This window comes from Phoxinus phoxinus, assembly GCF_949152265.1.
Source record: "Phoxinus phoxinus genome assembly, chromosome: 14".
NCBI lineage: Eukaryota > Metazoa > Chordata > Actinopteri > Cypriniformes > Leuciscidae > Phoxinus > Phoxinus phoxinus.
Window position 1 is genome coordinate 35,262,219 of NC_136889.1, and position 19,893 is coordinate 35,282,111.

Consider the following 19,893-nt stretch of genomic DNA (forward strand, 5'->3'; position numbering starts at 1 on the left):
AATAATTTTTATGCATGGTTATTAAAAAAACAAAAAAATAAAGTCTGAAATAACGCCACAAAACACATAGTAAATATGTGTTCACAATAGGTTTGAGTAATGGATGTTGTCGCCTAGAGTTTTTCCTTCAAAATGATCTGAAAATCATCCTGACTAATCATTCACATAAAACAATACATTTAAATTTTGTAAAACACTTTTTGTTTGGAAAGGCAATATGCGCAGGGGCGTGGACCATCATGAATAGTGAGTGGTTCACACCTGAGAAGACAATGGCCCGCATAATGAGCCTTTCATTCAGGTGTGTCACACAAGAAAGAATGTGAGGACAAAATAAATAAATATATATATTTACACCACTGCATCTCACTCTTTACACCACTGCATCTCACTCTTTACACCACTGCATCTCACTCTTTACTCCACTGCATCCCACACTTTACACCACTGCATCCCACACTTTACACCACTGCATCCCACTCTTTACACCACTGCATCCCACACTTTACACCACTGCACCCCACTCTTTACACCACTGCACCCCACACTTTACACCACTGCATCCCACTCTTTACACCACTGCATCCCACGCTTTACACCACTGCATCTCACTCTTGACACCACTGCATCTCACGCTTTACACCACTGCATCTCACTCTTTACACCACTGCATCTCACGCTTTACACCACTGCATCTCACGCTTTACACCACTGCATCTCACGCTTTACACCACTGCATCTCACTCTTTACACCACTGCATCTCACTCTTTACACCACTGCATCTCACTCTTTCACCACTGCATCTCACTCTTTACACCACTGCATCTCACTCTTGACACCACTGCATCTCACTCTTTCACCACTGCATCTCACTCTTTACACCACTGCATCTCACTCTTTACACCACTGCATCTCACTCTTGACACCACTGCATCTCACGCTTTACACCACTGCATCCCACTCTTTACACCACTGCATCCCACTCTTTACACCACTGCATCCCACACTTTACACCACTGCATCCCACTCTTTACACCACTGCATCCCACGCTTTACACCACTGCATCTCACTCTTGACACCACTGCATCTCACGCTTTACACCACTGCATCTCACTCTTTACACCACTGCATCTCACGCTTTACACCACTGCATCCCACTCTTTACACCACTGCATCCCACTCTTTACACCACTGCATCCCACACTTTACACCACTGCATCCCACTCTTTACACCACTGCATCCCACGCTTTACACCACTGCATCTCACTCTTGACACCACTGCATCTCACGCTTTACACCACTGCATCTCACTCTTTACACCACTGCATCTCACTCTTTACACCACTGCATCTCACTCTTTACACCACTGCATCTCACTCTTTACACCACTGCATCTCACTCTTTACACCACTGCATCTCACTCTTGACACCACTGCATCTCACGCTTTACACCACTGCATCCCACTCTTTACACCACTGCATCCCACTCTTTACACCACTGCATCCCACACTTTACACCACTGCATCCCACTCTTTACACCACTGCATCCCACGCTTTACACCACTGCATCTCACTCTTGACACCACTGCATCTCACGCTTTACACCACTGCATCTCACTCTTTACACCACTGCATCTCACTCTTTACACCACTGCATCTCACTCTTTCACCACTGCATCTCACTCTTTACACCACTGCATCTCACTCTTTACACCACTGCATCTCACTCTTGACACCACTGCATCTCACGCTTTACACCACTGCATCCCACTCTTTACACCACTGCATCCCACTCTTTACACCACTGCATCCCACACTTTACACCACTGCATCCCACTCTTTACACCACTGCATCCCACGCTTTACACCACTGCATCTCACTCTTGACACCACTGCATCTCACGCTTTACACCACTGCATCTCACTCTTTACACCACTGCATCTCACGCTTTACACCACTGCATCTCACGCTTTACACCACTGCATCTCACGCTTTACACCACTGCATCTCACTCTTTACACCACTGCATCTCACTCTTTACACCACTGCATCTCACTCTTTCACCACTGCATCTCACTCTTTACACCACTGCATCTCACTCTTTACACCACTGCATCTCACTCTTGACACCACTGCATCTCACGCTTTACACCACTGCATCTCACTCTTTACACCACTGCATCTCACGCTTTACACCACTGCATCTCACTCTTTACACCACTGCATCTCACTCTTTACACCACTGCATCTCACTCTTTACACCACTGCATCTCACTCTTTCACCACTGCATCTCACGCTTTACACCACTGCATCTCACTCTTTACACCACTGCATCTCACTCTTTACACCACTGCATCCCACTCTTTACACCACTGCATCTCACGCTTTACACCACTGCATCTCACGCTTACACCACTGCATCTCACTCTTTCACCACTGCATCTCACGCTTTACACCACTGCATCTCACTCTTTACACCACTGCATCTCACTCTTTACACCACTGCATCTCACGCTTTACACCACTGCATCTCACGCTTTACACCACTGCATCTCACTCTTGACACCACTGCATCTCACGCTTTACACCACTGCATCTCACGCTTTACACCACTGCATCTCACTCTTTACACCACTGCATCTCACGCTTTACACCACTGCATCTCACTCTTTCACCACTGCATCTCACTCTTTCACCACTGCATCTCACGCTTTACACCACTGCATCTCACTCTTTACACCACTGCATCTCACTCTTTCACCACTGCATCTCACGCTTTACACCACTGCATCTCACTCTTTACACCACTGCATATCACTCTTTACACCACTGCATCTCACTCTTTACACCACTGCATCCCACACTTTACATCTCACTCTTCCCACACTTTACACCACTGCATCTCACTCTTTACACCACTGCATCTCACTCTTTACACCACTGCATCTCACTCTTTACACCACTGCATCTCACTCTTTACACCACTGCATCCCACGCTTTACACCACTGCATCCCACGCTTTACACCACTGCATCCCACTCTTTACACCACTGCATCCCACACTTTACACCACTGCATCCCACTCTTTACACCACTGCATCCCACACTTTACACCACTGCACCCCACTCTTTACACCACTGCACCCCACACTTTACACCACTGCATCCCACTCTTTACACCACTGCACCCCACTCTTTACACCACTGCATCTCACGCTTTACACCACTGCATCTCACTCTTGACACCACTGCATATCACTCTTCCCACACTTTACACCACTGCATCTCACTCTTTACACCACTGCATCTCACGCTTTACACCACTGCATCTCACTCTTGACACCACTGCATATCACTCTTCCCACACTTTACACCACTGCATCTCACTCTTTACACCACTGCATCTCACTCTCTACACCACTGCATCTCACTCTCTACACCACTGCATCTCACTCTTTACACCACTGCACCCCACGCTTTACACCACTGCACCCCACGCTTTACACCACTGCACCCCACGCTTTACACCACTGCACCCCACGCTTTACACCACTGCACCCCACGCTTTACACCACTGCACCCCACGCTTTACACCACTGCATCCCACGCTTTACACCACTGCATCCCACGCTTTACACCACTGCATCCCACTCTTTACACCACTGCATCCCATGCTTTACACCACTGCATCTCACGCTTTACACCACTGCATCTCACGCTTTACAGCACTGCATCCCACGCTTTACACCACTGCATCCCACTCTTTACACCACTGCACCCCACTCTTAACTCCACTGCATCCCACTCTTTACACCACTGCATCCCACTCTTTACACCACTGCATCCCATGCTTTACACCACTGCATCTCACGCTTTACACCACTGCATCCCACTCTTTACACCACTGCATCCCATGCTTTACACCACTGCATCTCACGCTTTACACCACTGCATCTCACGCTTTACACCACTTCATCCCACGCTTTACACCACTGCATCTCACTCTTGACACCACTGCATCTCACGCTTTACACCACTGCATCTCACGCTTTACACCACTGCATCTCACTCTTTACACCACTGCATCTCACGCTTTACACCACTGCATCTCACTCTTTACACCACTGCATCTCACTCTTTACACCACTGCATCTCACTATTTCACCACTGCATCTCACGCTTTACACCACTGCATCTCACTCTTTACACCACTGCATCTCACTCTTTCACCACTGCATCTCACGCTTTACACCACTGCATCTCACTCTTTACACCACTGCATCTCACTCTTTACACCACTGCATCTCACTCTTTACACCACTGCATCCCACACTTTACATCTCACTCTTTGCATCTCACTCTTCCCACACTTTACACCACTGCATCTCACTCTTTACACCACTGCATCTCACTCTTTACACCACTGCATCTCACTCTTTACACCACTGCATCTCACTCTTTACACCACTGCATCTCACTCTTTACACCACTGCATCCCACGCTTTACACCACTGCATCCCACGCTTTACACCACTGCATCTCACGCTTTACACCACTGCATCTCACTCTTTACACCACTGCATCTCACTCTTTACACCACTGCATCTCACTCTTTCACCACTGCATCTCACGCTTTACACCACTGCATCTCACTCTTTACACCACTGCATCTCACTCTTTCACCACTGCATCTCACGCTTTACACCACTGCATCTCACTCTTTACACCACTGCATCTCACTCTTTACACCACTGCATCTCACTCTTTACACCACTGCATCCCACACTTTACATCTCACTCTTTGCATCTCACTCTTCCCACACTTTACACCACTGCATCTCACTCTTTACACCACTGCATCTCACTCTTTACACCACTGCATCTCACTCTTTACACCACTGCATCCCACGCTTTACACCACTGCATCCCACGCTTTACACCACTGCACCCCACGCTTTACACCACTGCACCCCACGCTTTACACCACTGCATCTCACGCTTTACACCACTGCATCCCACGCTTTACACCACTGCATCTCACTCTTGACACCACTGCATCTCACGCTTTACACCACTGCATCTCACGCTTTACACCACTGCATCTCACTCTTTACACCACTGCATCTCACGCTTTACACCACTGCATCTCACTCTTTACACCACTGCATCTCACTCTTTACACCACTGCATCTCACTCTTTCACCACTGCATCTCACGCTTTACACCACTGCATCTCACGCTTTACACCACTGCATCTCACTCTTTACACCACTGCATCTCACTCTTTCACCACTGCATCTCACGCTTTACACCACTGCATCTCACTCTTTACACCACTGCATCTCACTCTTTACACCACTGCATCCCACACTTTACATCTCACTCTTTGCATCTCACTCTTCCCACACTTTACACCACTGCATCTCACTCTTTACACCACTGCATCTCACTCTTTACACCACTGCATCTCACTCTTTACACCACTGCATCTCACTCTTTACACCACTGCATCTCACTCTTTACACCACTGCATCCCACGCTTTACACCACTGCATCCCACGCTTTACACCACTGCATCTCACGCTTTACACCACTGCATCTCACTCTTTACACCACTGCATCTCACTCTTTACACCACTGCATCTCACTCTTTCACCACTGCATCTCACGCTTTACACCACTGCATCTCACTCTTTACACCACTGCATCTCACTCTTTCACCACTGCATCTCACGCTTTACACCACTGCATCTCACTCTTTACACCACTGCATCTCACTCTTTACACCACTGCATCTCACTCTTTACACCACTGCATCCCACACTTTACATCTCACTCTTTGCATCTCACTCTTCCCACACTTTACACCACTGCATCTCACTCTTTACACCACTGCATCTCACTCTTTACACCACTGCATCTCACTCTTTACACCACTGCATCCCACGCTTTACACCACTGCATCCCACGCTTTACACCACTGCACCCCACGCTTTACACCACTGCACCCCACGCTTTACACCACTGCATCTCACGCTTTACACCACTGCATCCCACGCTTTACACCACTGCATCTCACTCTTGACACCACTGCATCTCACGCTTTACACCACTGCATCTCACGCTTTACACCACTGCATCTCACTCTTTACACCACTGCATCTCACGCTTTACACCACTGCATCTCACTCTTTACACCACTGCATCTCACTCTTTACACCACTGCATCTCACTCTTTCACCACTGCATCTCACGCTTTACACCACTGCATCTCACGCTTTACACCACTGCATCTCACTCTTTACACCACTGCATCTCACTCTTTCACCACTGCATCTCACGCTTTACACCACTGCATCTCACTCTTTACACCACTGCATCTCACTCTTTACACCACTGCATCCCACACTTTACATCTCACTCTTTGCATCTCACTCTTCCCACACTTTACACCACTGCATCTCACTCTTTACACCACTGCATCTCACTCTTTACACCACTGCATCTCACTCTTTACACCACTGCATCTCACTCTTTACACCACTGCATCTCACTCTTTACACCACTGCATCCCACGCTTTACACCACTGCATCCCACGCTTTACACCACTGCATCCCACTCTTTACACCACTGCATCCCACACTTTACACCACTGCATCCCACTCTTTACACCACTGCATCCCACACTTTACACCACTGCACCCCACTCTTTACACCACTGCACCCCACACTTTACACCACTGCATCCCACTCTTTACACCACTGCACCCCACTCTTTACACCACTGCATCTCACGCTTTACACCACTGCATCTCACTCTTGACACCACTGCATATCACTCTTCCCACACTTTATACCACTGCATCTCACTCTTTACACCACTGCATCTCACGCTTTACACCACTGCATCTCACTCTTCCCACACTTTACAGCACTGCATCTCACTCTTCCCACACTTTACACCACTGCATCTCACTCTTTACACCACTGCATATCACTCTCTACACCACTGCATCTCACGCTTTACACCACTGCACCCCACGCTTTACACCACTGCACCCCACGCTTTACACCACTGCACCCCACGCTTTACACCACTGCACCCCACGCTTTACACCACTGCACCCCACGCTTTACACCACTGCATCCCACGCTTTACACCACTGCATCCCACTCTTTACACCACTGCATCCCATGCTTTACACCACTGCATCTCACGCTTTACACCACTGCATCTCACGCTTTACACCACTGCATCCCACGCTTTACACCACTGCATCCCACTCTTTACACCACTGCACCCCACTCTTTACTCCACTGCATCCCACTCTTTACACCACTGCATCCCACTCTTTACACCACTGCATCCCACTCTTTACACCACTGCACCCCACTCTTTACTCCACTGCATCCCACTCTTTACACCACTGCATCCCACTCTTTACACCACTGCACCCCACTCTTTACTCCACTGCATCCCACTCTTTACACCACTGCATCCCACGCTTTACACCACTGCATCCCACGCTTTACACCACTGCACCCCACGCTTTACACCACTGCATCCCACTCTTTACACCACTGCATCCCACTCTTTACACCACTGCACCCCACTCTTTACTCCACTGCATCCCACTCTTTACACCACTGCACCCCACTCTTTACACCACTGCACCCCACTCTTTACACCACTGCACCCCACTCTTTACACCACTGCACCCCACTCTTTACACCACTGCACCCCACTCTTTACACCACTGCATCCCACTCTTTACACCACTGCACCCCACTCTTTACACCACTGCACCCCACGCTTTACACCACTGCATCCCACTCTTTACACCACTGCACCCCACTCTTTACTCCACTGCATCCCACTCTTTACACCACTGCATCCCACTCTTTACACCACTGCATCCCACTCTTTACACCACTGCATCCCACTCTTTACACCACTGCATCCCATGCTTTACACCACTGCATCTCACGCTTTACACCACTGCATCCCACTCTTTACACCACTGCATCCCATGCTTTACACCACTGCATCTCACGCTTTACACCACTGCATCTCACGCTTTACACCACTGCATCCCACGCTTTACACCACTGCATCCCACGCTTTACACCACTGCATCCCACTCTTTACACCACTGCACCCCACTCTTTACTCCACTGCATCCCACTCTTTACACCACTGCATCCCACGCTTTACACCACTGCACCCCACTCTTTACACCACTGCATCCCACGCTTTACACCACTGCATCCCACGCTTTACACCACTGCATCTCACTCTTTACACCACTGCATCCCACGCTTTACACCACTGCATCTCACTCTTTACACCACTGCATCTCACTCTTTACACCACTGCATCTCACTCTTTACACCACTGCATCTCACTCTTACACCACTGCACCCCACTCTTTACACCACTGCATCTCACTCTTTACACCACTGCATCCCACGCTTTACACCACTGCATCTCACTCTTTACACCACTGCATCCCACTCTTTACACCACTGCATCCCACGCTTTACACCACTGCATCCCACGCTTTACACCACTGCATCCCGGGTTGGGCCATCTGAAGTCTCCATGAGGGGCTGGATACATAACTGGAGCTGACGAACTCTATTTGAGTTATAGGGACAGGCGTCCCGAGATAACAAAAAAGCCAGATGGGAAATAATTAGCGTAGCTGCTGTTCATAATATGAATGCATTTGATCTGATTTAACTGTAGTATAAAAGGTATGAGATGCATTATGTGAATGCTTGGCTAAAGAGATGCGTCTTTAGTCTAGTTTTAAACTGGGAGAGCGAGTCTGAGCCTCGGACAATATCAGGAAGGCTATTCCAGAGTTTAGGAGCTAGATGTGAAAACGCCCTCCCTCCTTTAGTGGACTTAGTTATCCTAGGTACGACCAGAAGCCTCGAATTTAGCGATCTTAAAGAGCGCGATGGATTATAGGGCGATAGAAGATCCCTTAAATACACAGGAGCTAAACCATTTAGGGCTTTATAAGTCAGTAACAATACTTTGTAATTGATACAGAACTTAATAGGTAACCAGTGTAGAGATGATAAAATTGCCGTTATATGATCATATTTTCTTGACCTAGTAAGAACTCTAGCGGCTGCATTTTGGACTAACTGTAGCTTGTTTACGGAGGATGCAGGACCACCAGCTAATAAAGCATTACAGTAATCTAGTCTCGAGGTCATGAACGCATGAACTAGCTTTTCTGCATCAGAAACTGATAGCATATTACGTAGCTTAGCAATGTTTCTAAGGTGGAAAAAGGCTGTTCTTGTGACATTTGAAATATGATTTTCAAAAGACAAGTTGCGGTCTAGTATAACACCCAGGTCTTTTACTGTAGAGGATAAAGTAACAGGACATCCATCTAGATTAAGGTTGTATTGTAAGAGGTTTTGTGGGCAGTTTTTTGGACCAATCAGTAATACCTCCGTTTTATCTGAATTTAATAGAAGAAAATTACACGTCATCCAATATTTTATATCTTTAACACACTCTGTCATTTTAGATAATTTAGTGTTATCATCTGGTCGTGATGAAATATATAATTGAGTGTCATCAGCATAACAGTGGAAACTTATTCCATGTTTTCTTATAATATTACCAAGTGGCAGCATATAAACTGAGAATAGCAGGGGGCCTAACACAGATCCTTGCGGCACTCCATAATTTACTGACGTTATCTTTAATTTTTCCCCATTTAAATGGACAAAATGGTAACGGTCTGATAGGTACGATCTAAACCAGCTTAATGCCTGTCCCTGAATACCAGTGTAGTTTTGAAGTCGATCTAAGAGTATTTTATGATCTATAGTGTCGAACGCAGCACTAAGATCGAGTAAAACTAGTATTGAGATTAGGGCTGGGCATCGTTCAAAATCTTTGGATCCGGTGCCAATTTCGATACCTCAGTTTCGATACCGGTTCCTAACGATACTTTTTTCGATACCAATTTTATGAAATCCATTTTAACAAGATTACATAACATATTACCTCAGAAAAACTTTTATTTTTTATTTATTTATTTTTATTTTTTCAGTTTGACTCATGCTCCTTAGCCAGTGCACAAAGGAATACATTTTTTTTATAAAGCGCTCATGCTCACCAAAGCTGAATTTTTAAATAAAAAAAATACAGTAAAACTTTAGTAATATTGTGAAATACTATTACAATTTAAATTAATCGTATCTAATATATTTCAAAATGTAATTTATTCCTGTGATGTCAAAGCTGAATGTTCAAAATCATTACTTCAGTGTCACATGACCCTTCAGAAATATGAAAACAGTTTGCTGCTTAATATTTTGGAAACTATGATAATTTTTTTCATGATTCTTTGATGAATAAAAAATTCAAAAGAAAAGCATTTATTTAAAAACAAAATATTTTGTAACATTACACATGTTTTAATGTCACCTTTGATAACTTTAATGCATTCTTACTGAAAAGAAATTCTGACTAACCAACACATTTTTGAACGGCAGTGTGCATTCAGTAGGTTATTATTTATTGCAATATAAACACTGTCCGAGTGATCAACAAGGTATCTCTTCATTTACCAGTCGAAGACGGAGCAACTTTCTGCTCTTATGTTTACTCCGTGCACTGTCAAGGTCTTCATCGTGTTTGTCGTGGTACCGGTCTTTGCAGCAATTATTTTACCGCAAATACTGCATCGCGCGCTGTTGGCATCGAGCCTGGAGAAATTTACCCACACTTTTGATCGACTTTTCCACATCTTTAAGGTATTATGTGTGTGTGCTCGCGTCTCATATGAATGTGCGCGGAGAGTTTGTGTGTGTGTGCTCGCGTCTCATAAGTATGCGTGTCGAGAGTTTGTGCGTGCGCGGCTCATATGAGTGTGCGCGGAGAGTTCCGCGTGTTTTGTGTGAATGGAGTTTGCGTGTATGTGCGTGAGCGACTTTATGTGTGTCGTTGTGCATTTCATATGTATTTGTTTGAGCACTGACGTTGACGAGTTAACTCCTTAGGTATCGAAATCTGGAACCGAACAACATGTAATTTTTCGATACTCGATAGTATCGAGGCAATTCGATCGGTACCTAAAAAGTATCGAGACTCGGTACCCAGCCCTAATTGAGATACACCCTTGGTCAGAAGCTAAAAGTAAATCATTTGTAATTTTAACCAGCGCAGTTTCTGTGCTATGGTGCGGCCTGAATCCTGACTGAAATTTTTCATAGATATCGTTTTCTTGCAAGAAAGAGCACAGTTGAGCGGACAACTTTTTCTAGTATTTTAGACATAAATGGAAGATTTGAAATGGGTCTGTAATTTGCTAGGTTATTTGGATCTAATTGTGGTTTCTTAATAAGAGGTTTTATAACTGCCAGCTTGAACGTTTTTGGAACATGTCCTAAAGATAGAGACGAGTTAATAATATTGAGAAGAGGCTCTTCCACTACAGGTAACACTTCTTTCAGTAGTTTAGTGGGTATTGGATCTAATAAACATGTTGTTGGTTTAGATGCAGTGATAAGTTTATTTAGCTCTTCCTGTCCTATAGTTGTAAAGCGCTGTAGTTGTTGTTGAGGGGCGATAATTGAGGCTGAATCATAAGACGCTGTCAAAGATTGCACTTTTACAATTGTGTTTCTGATGCTTTCTATATTGTCAGTGAAGAAATTCATGAAATCATTACTATTAAAATGTAATGGAATATTTTGGTCAGGTGATGTCTGTTTATTTGTTAATCTAGCCACAGTGTTAAATAAAAACCTTGGATTATTTTGGTTGTTTTCTATTAGTTTGCGGAGATGCTCAGCCCTGGCTGCTTTTAGAGCCTTTTTATAACGGGACATACTGTCTTTCCACGCGATTCTAAAGACCTCTAAATTTGTTTGTTTCCATTTGCGCTCTAAGTTACGAGTTTCTCTCTTGATAACATGCGTAGCACTGTTGTACCATGGTGCTTGAGTTTTCTCTCTGACCTTTTTTAATCTAATTGGTGCAACAATTTCTAATGTACTAGAGATAAGCCCATACTCACTGGTCTTCCCTCATGTGTGCAGAGTTTGAGCCCATAGTCACTGGTCTTCCCTCATGTGTGCAGAGTTTGAGCCCATACTCACTGGTCTTCCCTCATGTGTGCAGAGTTTGAGCCCATACTCACTGGTCTTCCCTCACGTGTGCAGAGTTTGAGCCCATACTCACTGGTCTTCCCTCATGTGTGCAGAGTATGAGCCCATAGTCACTGGTCTTCCCTCATGTGTGCAGAGTTTGAGCCCATACTCACTGGTCTTCCCTCATGTGTGCAGAGTATGAGCCCATACTCACTGGTCTTCCCTCACGTGTGCAGAGTATGAGCCCATACTCACTGACTCACTGGTCTTCCCTCACGTGTGCAGAGTATGAGCCCATACTCACTGGTCTTCCCTCACGTGTGCAGAGTATGAGCCCATAGTCACTGGTCTTCCCTCACGTGTGCAGAGTTTGAGCCCATACTCACTGGTCTTCCCTCACGTGTGCAGAGTATGAGCCCATAGTCACTGGTCTTCCCTCACGTGTGCAGAGTTTGAGCCCATACTCACTGGTCTTCCCTCATGTGTGCAGAGTATGAGCCCATAGTCACTGGTCTTCCCTCATGTGTGCAGAGTATGAGCCCATACTCACTGGTCTTCCCTCACGTGTGCAGAGTATGAGCCCATAGTCACTGGTCTTCCCTCACGTGTGCAGAGTTTGAGCCCATACTCACTGGTCTTCCCTCACGTGTGCAGAGTATGAGCCCATACTCACTGGTCTTCCCTCATGTGTGCAGAGTATGAGCCCATACTCACTGGTCTTCCCTCATGTGTGCAGAGTTTGAGCCCATACTCACTGGTCTTCCCTCATGTGTGCAGAGTATGAGCCCATACTCACTGGTCTTCCCTCATGTGTGCAGAGTATGAGCCCATATAGTCACTGGTCTTCCCTCATGTGTGCAGAGTTTGAGCCCATACTCACTGGTCTTCCCTCACGTGTGCAGAGTATGAGCCCATAGTCACTGGTCTTCCCTCACGTGTGCAGAGTATGAGCCCATACTCACTGGTCTTCCCTCACGTGTGCAGAGTATGAGCCCATAGTCACTGGTCTTCCCTCACGTGTGCAGAGTTTGAGCCCATACTCACTGGTCTTCCCTCACGTGTGCAGAGTATGAGCCCATAGTCACTGGTCTTCCCTCACGTGTGCAGAGTTTGAGCCCATACTCACTGGTCTTCCCTCATGTGTGCAGAGTATGAGCCCATAGTCACTGGTCTTCCGTCATGTGTGCAGAGTATGAGCCCATACTCACTGGTCTTCCCTCACGTGTGCAGAGTATGAGCCCATAGTCACTGGTCTTCCCTCACGTGTGCAGAGTTTGAGCCCATAGTCACTGGTCTTCCCTCATGTGTGCAGAGTATGAGCCCATACTCACTGGTCTTCCCTCACGTGTGCAGAGTATGAGCCCATACTCACTGGTCTTCCCTCACGTGTGCAGAGTATGAGCCCATACTCACTGGTCTTCCCTCACGTGTGCAGAGTATGAGCCCATAGTCACTGGTCTTCCCTCACGTGTGCAGAGTTTGAGCCCATACTCACTGGTCTTCCCTCACGTGTGCAGAGTATGAGCCCATAGTCACTGGTCTTCCCTCACGTGTGCAGAGTTTGAGCCCATACTCACTGGTCTTCCCTCATGTGTGCAGAGTATGAGCCCATAGTCACTGGTCTTCCGTCATGTGTGCAGAGTATGAGCCCATACTCACTGGTCTTCCCTCACGTGTGCAGAGTATGAGCCCATAGTCACTGGTCTTCCCTCACGTGTGCAGAGTTTGAGCCCATAGTCACTGGTCTTCCCTCACGTGTGCAGAGTTTGAGCCCATACTCACTGGTCTTCCCTCATGTGTGCAGAGTTTGAGCCCATACTCACTGGTCTTCCCTCATGTGTGCAGAGTTTGAGCCCATACTCACTGGTCTTCCCTCATGTGTGCAGAGTTTGAGCCCATACTCACTGGTCTTCCCTCATGTGTGCAGAGTTTGAGCCCATACTCACTGGTCTTCCCTCATGTGTGCAGAGTTTGAGCCCATACTCACTGGTCTTCCCTCATGTGTGCAGAGTTTGAGCCCATACTCACTGGTCTTCCCTCATGTGTGCAGAGTTTGAGCCCATACTCACTGGTCTTCCCTCATGTGTGCAGAGTTTGAGCCCATACTCACTGGTCTTCCCTCATGTGTGCAGAGTTTGAGCCCATACTCACTGGTCTTCCCTCATGTGTGCAGAGTTTGAGCCCATACTCACTGGTCTTCCCTCATGTGTGCAGAGTATGAGCCCATACTCACCGGTCTTCCCTCATGTGTGCAGAGTATGAGCCCATACTCACTGGTCTTCCCTCATGTGTGCAGAGTATGAGCCCATACTCACCGGTCTTCCCTCATGTGTGCAGAGTATGAGCCCATAGTCACTGGTCTTCCCTCACGTGTGCAGAGTTTGAGCCCATACTCACTGGTCTTCCCTCACGTGTGCAGAGTTTGAGCCCATACTCACTGGTCTTCCCTCACGTGTGCAGAGTATGAGCCCATACTCACCGGTCTTCCCTCATGTGTGCAGAGTATGAGCCCATACTCACTGGTCTTCCCTCATGTGTGCAGAGTATGAGCCCATACTCACTGGTCTTCCCTCACGTGTGCAGAGTTTGAGCCCATACTCACTGGTCTTCCCTCACGTGTGCAGAGTATGAGCCCATAGTCACTGGTCTTCCCTCACGTGTGCAGAGTTTGAGCCCATAGTCACTGGTCTTCCCTCATGTGCGCAGAGTATGAGCCCATACTCACCGGTCTTCCCTCATGTGTGCAGAGTATGAGCCCATACTCACTGGTCTTCCCTCACGTGTGCAGAGTATGAGCCCATAGTCACTGGTCTTCCCTCATGTGTGCAGAGTATGAGCCCATACTCACTGGTCTTCCCTCATGTGTGCAGAGTATGAGCCCATACTCACTGGTCTTCCCTCACGTGTGCAGAGTATGAGCCCATACTCACTGGTCTTCCCTCACGTGTGCAGAGTATGAGCCCATAGTCACTGGTCTTCCCTCACGTGTGCAGAGTATGAGCCCATACTCACTGGTCTTCCCTCATGTGTGCAGAGTTTGAGCCCATACTCACTGGTCTTCCCTCACGTGTGCAGAGTATGAGCCCATACTCACTGGTCTTCCCTCACGTGTGCAGAGTTTGAGCCCATACTCACTGGTCTTCCCTCACGTGTGCAGAGTATGAGCCCATAGTCACTGGTCTTCCCTCACGTGTGCAGAGTTTGAGCCCATACTCACTGGTCTTCCCTCACGTGTGCAGAGTATGAGCCCATAGTCACTGGTCTTCCCTCATGTGTGCAGAGTTTGAGCCCATACTCACTGGTCTTCCCTCATGTGTGCAGAGTATGAGCCCATAGTCACTGGTCTTCCCTCATGTGTGCAGAGTTTGAGCCCATACTCACTGGTCTTCCCTCACGTGTGCAGAGTATGAGCCCATAGTCACTGGTCTTCCCTCACGTGTGCAGAGTTTGAGCCCATACTCACTGGTCTTCCCTCATGTGTGCAGAGTATGAGCCCATACTCACTGGTCTTCCCTCATGTGTGCAGAGTTTGAGCCTATACTCACTGGTCTTCCCTCACGTGTGCAGAGTTTGAGCCCATACTCACTGGTCTTCCCTCACGTGTGCAGAGTTTGAGCCCATACTCACTGGTCTTCCCTCATGTGTGCAGAGTTTGAGCCCATACTCACTGGTCTTCCCTCATGTGTGCAGAGTATGAGCCCATACTCACTGGTCTTCCCTCATGTGTGCAGAGTTTGAGCCCATACTCACCGGTCTTCCCTCATGTGTGCAGAGTTTGAGCCCATACTCACTGGTCTTCCCTCATGTGTGCAGAGTTTGAGCCCATACTCACTGGTCTTCCCTCATGTGTGCAGAGTTTGAGCCCATACTCACTGGTCTTCCCTCATGTGTGCAGAGTTTGAGCCCATACTCACTGGTCTTCCCTCATGTGTGCAGAGTATGAGCCCATACTCACCGGTCTTCCCTCATGTGTGCAGAGTTTGAGCCCATACTCACTGGTCTTCCCTCATGTGTGCAGAGTATGAGCCCATACTCACTGGTCTTCCCTCATGTGTGCAGAGTATGAGCCCATACTCACTGGTCTTCCCTCATGTGTGCAGAGTATGAGCCCATACTCACTGGTCTTCCCTCATGTGTGCAGAGTTTGAGCCCATACTCACTGGTCTTCCCTCATGTGTGCAGAGTATGAGCCCATACTCACTGGTCTTCCCTCACGTGTGCAGAGTTTGAGCCCATAGTCACTGGTCTTCCCTCACGTGTGCAGAGTTTGAGCCCATACTCACTGGTCTTCCCTCATGTGTGCAGAGTATGAGCCCATACTCACTGGTCTTCCCTCACGTGTGCAGAGTATGAGCCCATACTCACTGGTCTTCCCTCATGTGTGCAGAGTATGAGCCCATACTCACTGGTCTTCCCTCATGTGTGCAGAGTTTGAGCCCATACTCACTGGTCTTCCCTCATGTGTGCAGAGTATGAGCCCATACTCACTGGTCTTCCCTCATGTGTGCAGAGTTTGAGCCCATACTCACTGGTCTTCCCTCATGTGTGCAGAGTTTGAGCCCATACTCACTGGTCTTCCCTCATGTGTGCAGAGTTTGAGCCCATACTCACTGGTCTTCCCTCATGTGTGCAGAGTTTGAGCCCATACTCACTGGTCTTCCCTCATGTGTGCAGAGTTTGAGCCCATACTCACTGGTCTTCCCTCATGTGTGCAGAGTTTGAGCCCATACTCACTGGTCTTCCCTCATGTGTGCAGAGTTTGAGCCCATACTCACTGGTCTTCCCTCACGTGTGCAGAGTTTGAGCCCATACTCACTGGTCTTCCCTCACGTGTGCAGAGTTTGAGCCCATACTCACTGGTCTTCCCTCACGTGTGCAGAGTTTGAGCCCATACTCACTGGTCTTCCCTCACGTGTGCAGAGTTTGAGCCCATACTCACTGGTCTTCCCTCATGTGTGCAGAGTTTGAGCCCATACTCACTGGTCTTCCCTCACGTGTGCAGAGTTTGAGCCCATACTCACTGGTCTTCCCTCATGTGTGCAGAGTTTGAGCCCATACTCACTGGTCTTCCCTCATGTGTGCAGAGTATGAGCCCATACTCACTGGTCTTCCCTCATGTGTGCAGATGTGTCCTGGAGAAGGACTTGGCTCTGTCCAGAGAGGCCGTACAGAGGCACAGTGATGTTGTTCTGAGTCGGATCAACGGAGCGCTGAAGGAACTGCGCCGCCTGTTTCTGGTGGAGGATCTCGTCGACTCTCTCAAGGTCTGAGTCTAAAATACCTTTTGTTCAAAACTGACTCTTCTTCCTCATACTCTTCTTCCTCATACTCTTCTTCCTCTTACTCCTCTTCCTCATACTCTTCTTCCTCTTACTCTTCTTCCTCATACTCTTCTTCCTCATACTCTTCTTCCTCATACTCCTCTTCTTCATACTCTTCATCATACTCCTCTTCCTCATACTCTTCTTCCTCATACTCTTCTTCCTCATACTCCTCTTCCTCATACTCTTCTTCCTCATACTCTTCTTCCTCATACTCTTCTTCCTCATACTCTTCCTCATACTCCTCTTCCTCATACTCCTCTTCCTCATACTCCTCTTCCTCATACTCTTCTTCCTCATACTCTTCTTCCTCATACTCCTCTTCCTCATACTCCTCTTCCTCATACTCTTCTTCCTCATACTCTTCTTCCTCATACTCCTCTTCCTCATACTCTTCCTCCTCTTACTCCTCTTCCTCATACTCTTCTTCCTCATACTCCTCTTCCTCATACTCTTCTTCCTCATACTCCTCTTCCTCATACTCTTCCTCCTCTTACTCTTCTTCCTCATACTCCTCTTCCTCATACTCTTCTTCCTCATACTCTTCTTCCTCATACTCCTCTTCCTCATACTCCTCTTCCTCATACTCTTCCTCCTCTTACTCCTCTTCCTCATACTCTTCTTCCTCATACTCTTCTTCCTCATACTCTTCTTCCTCATACTCCTCTTCCTCATACTCTTCCTCCTCTTCCTCCTCTTCCTCATACTCTTCTTCCTCATACTCTTCTTCCTCATACTCTTCTTCATCATACTCTTCTTCCTCATACTCCTCTTCCTCATACTCTTCCTCCTCTTCCTCCTCTTCCTCATACTCTTCTTCCTCATACTCTTCTTCCTCATACTCCTCTTCCTCATACTCCTCTTCCTCATACTCCTCTTCCTCATACTCCTCTTCCTCATACTCTTCTTCCTCATACTCTTCTTTCTCATACTTCTCTTCCTCATACTCTTCTTCCTCATACTCCTCTTCCTCATACTCTTCCTCCTCTTACTCCTCTTCCTCATACTCTTCTTCCTCATACTCCTCTTCCTCATACTCTTCTTCCTCATACTCCTCTTCCTCATACTCTTCCTCCTCTTCCTCATACTCCTCTTCCTCATACTCCTCTTCCTCATACTCTTCTTCCTCATACTCTTCTTCCTCATACTCCTCTTCCTCATACTCCTCTTTCTCATACTCCTCTTCCTCTTCCTCATACTCCTCTTCCTCATACTCTTCCTCATTCTCCTCTTCCTCTTCCTCATACTCCTCTTCCTCATACTCCTCTTCCTCATACTCCTCTTCCTCTTCCTCATACTCCTCTTCCTCATACTCTTCCTCCTCTTCCTCATACTCCTCTTCCTCATACTCTTCCTCCTCTTCCTCCTCTTCCTCATACTCTTCTTCCTCATACTCTTCTTCCTCATACTCTTCTTCATCATACTCTTCTTCCTCATACTCCTCTTCCTCATACTCTTCCTCCTCTTCCTCCTCTTCCTCATACTCTTCTTCCTCATACTCTTCTTCCTCATACTCTTCTTCCTCATACTCCTCTTCCTCATACTCCTCTTCCTCATACTCCTCTTCCTCATACTCTTCTTCCTCATACTCTTCTTTCTCATACTTCTCTTCCTCATACTCTTCTTCCTCATACTCCTCTTCCTCATACTCTTCCTCCTCTTACTCCTCTTCCTCATACTCTTCTTCCTCATACTCCTCTTCCTCATACTCTTCTTCCTCATACTCCTCTTCCTCATACTCTTCCTCCTCTTCCTCATACTCTTCCTCATACTCCTCTTCCTCATACTCTTCTTCCTCATACTCTTCTTCCTCATACTCCTCTTCCTCATACTCCTCTTCCTCATACTCCTCTTCCTCTTCCTCATACTCCTCTTCCTCATACTCTTCCTCATTCTCCTCTTCCTCTTCCTCATACTCCTCTTCCTCATACTCCTCTTCCTCATACTCCTCTTCATCATACTCTTCTTCCTCATACTCCTCTTCCTCATACTCCTCTTCCTCATACTCCTCTTCATCATACTCTTCTTCCTCATACTCCTCTTCCTCATACTCCTCTTCCTCATACTCCTCTTCCTCATACTCCTCTTCCTCATACTCCTCTTCCTCATACTCCTCTTCCTCATACTCCTCTTCCTCTTCCTCATACTCCTCTTCCTCATACTCTTCCTCCTCTTCCCCATACTCCTCTTCCTCATACTCTTCCTCCTCATACTCTTCCTCCTCATACTCTTCTTCCTCATACTCTTCTTCCTCATACTCCTCTTCCTCATACTCTTCCTCCTCTTCCTCATACTCCTCTTCCTCATACTCTTCTTCCTCATACTCTTCTTCCTCATACTCCTCTTCCTCATACTCCTCTTCCTCATACTCCTCTTCCTCATACTCCTCTTCCTCATACTCTTCTTCCTCATACTCTTCTTCCTCATACTCTTCTT

General features: G+C 47.1%; 1 protein-coding gene and 1 long non-coding RNA gene across 3 annotated transcripts in view; one reads left to right on the forward strand and one right to left on the reverse strand.

Annotated features, from left to right (window-relative positions):
• The window catches only part of LOC307009974, a 135,051-nt gene that overhangs the window by 103,722 nt on the left and 11,436 nt on the right, over window positions 1-19,893 (reverse strand). The gene's annotated exons all lie outside the window — the stretch shown is intronic.
• rtn4b (reticulon 4b) overlaps window positions 1-19,893 on the forward strand; it is a 50,671-nt gene that overhangs the window by 17,146 nt on the left and 13,632 nt on the right. The window contains exon 5 of one of the 2 annotated variants that reach the window (XM_079634247.1): window positions 17,262-17,400. In XM_079634247.1, the coding sequence (XP_079490373.1) occupies window positions 17,262-17,400 (139 nt within the window). Of the gene's footprint in view, window positions 1-17,261; window positions 17,401-19,893 lie in introns of those variants that run through there. The other variant, XM_079634248.1, reaches the window with a different exon arrangement.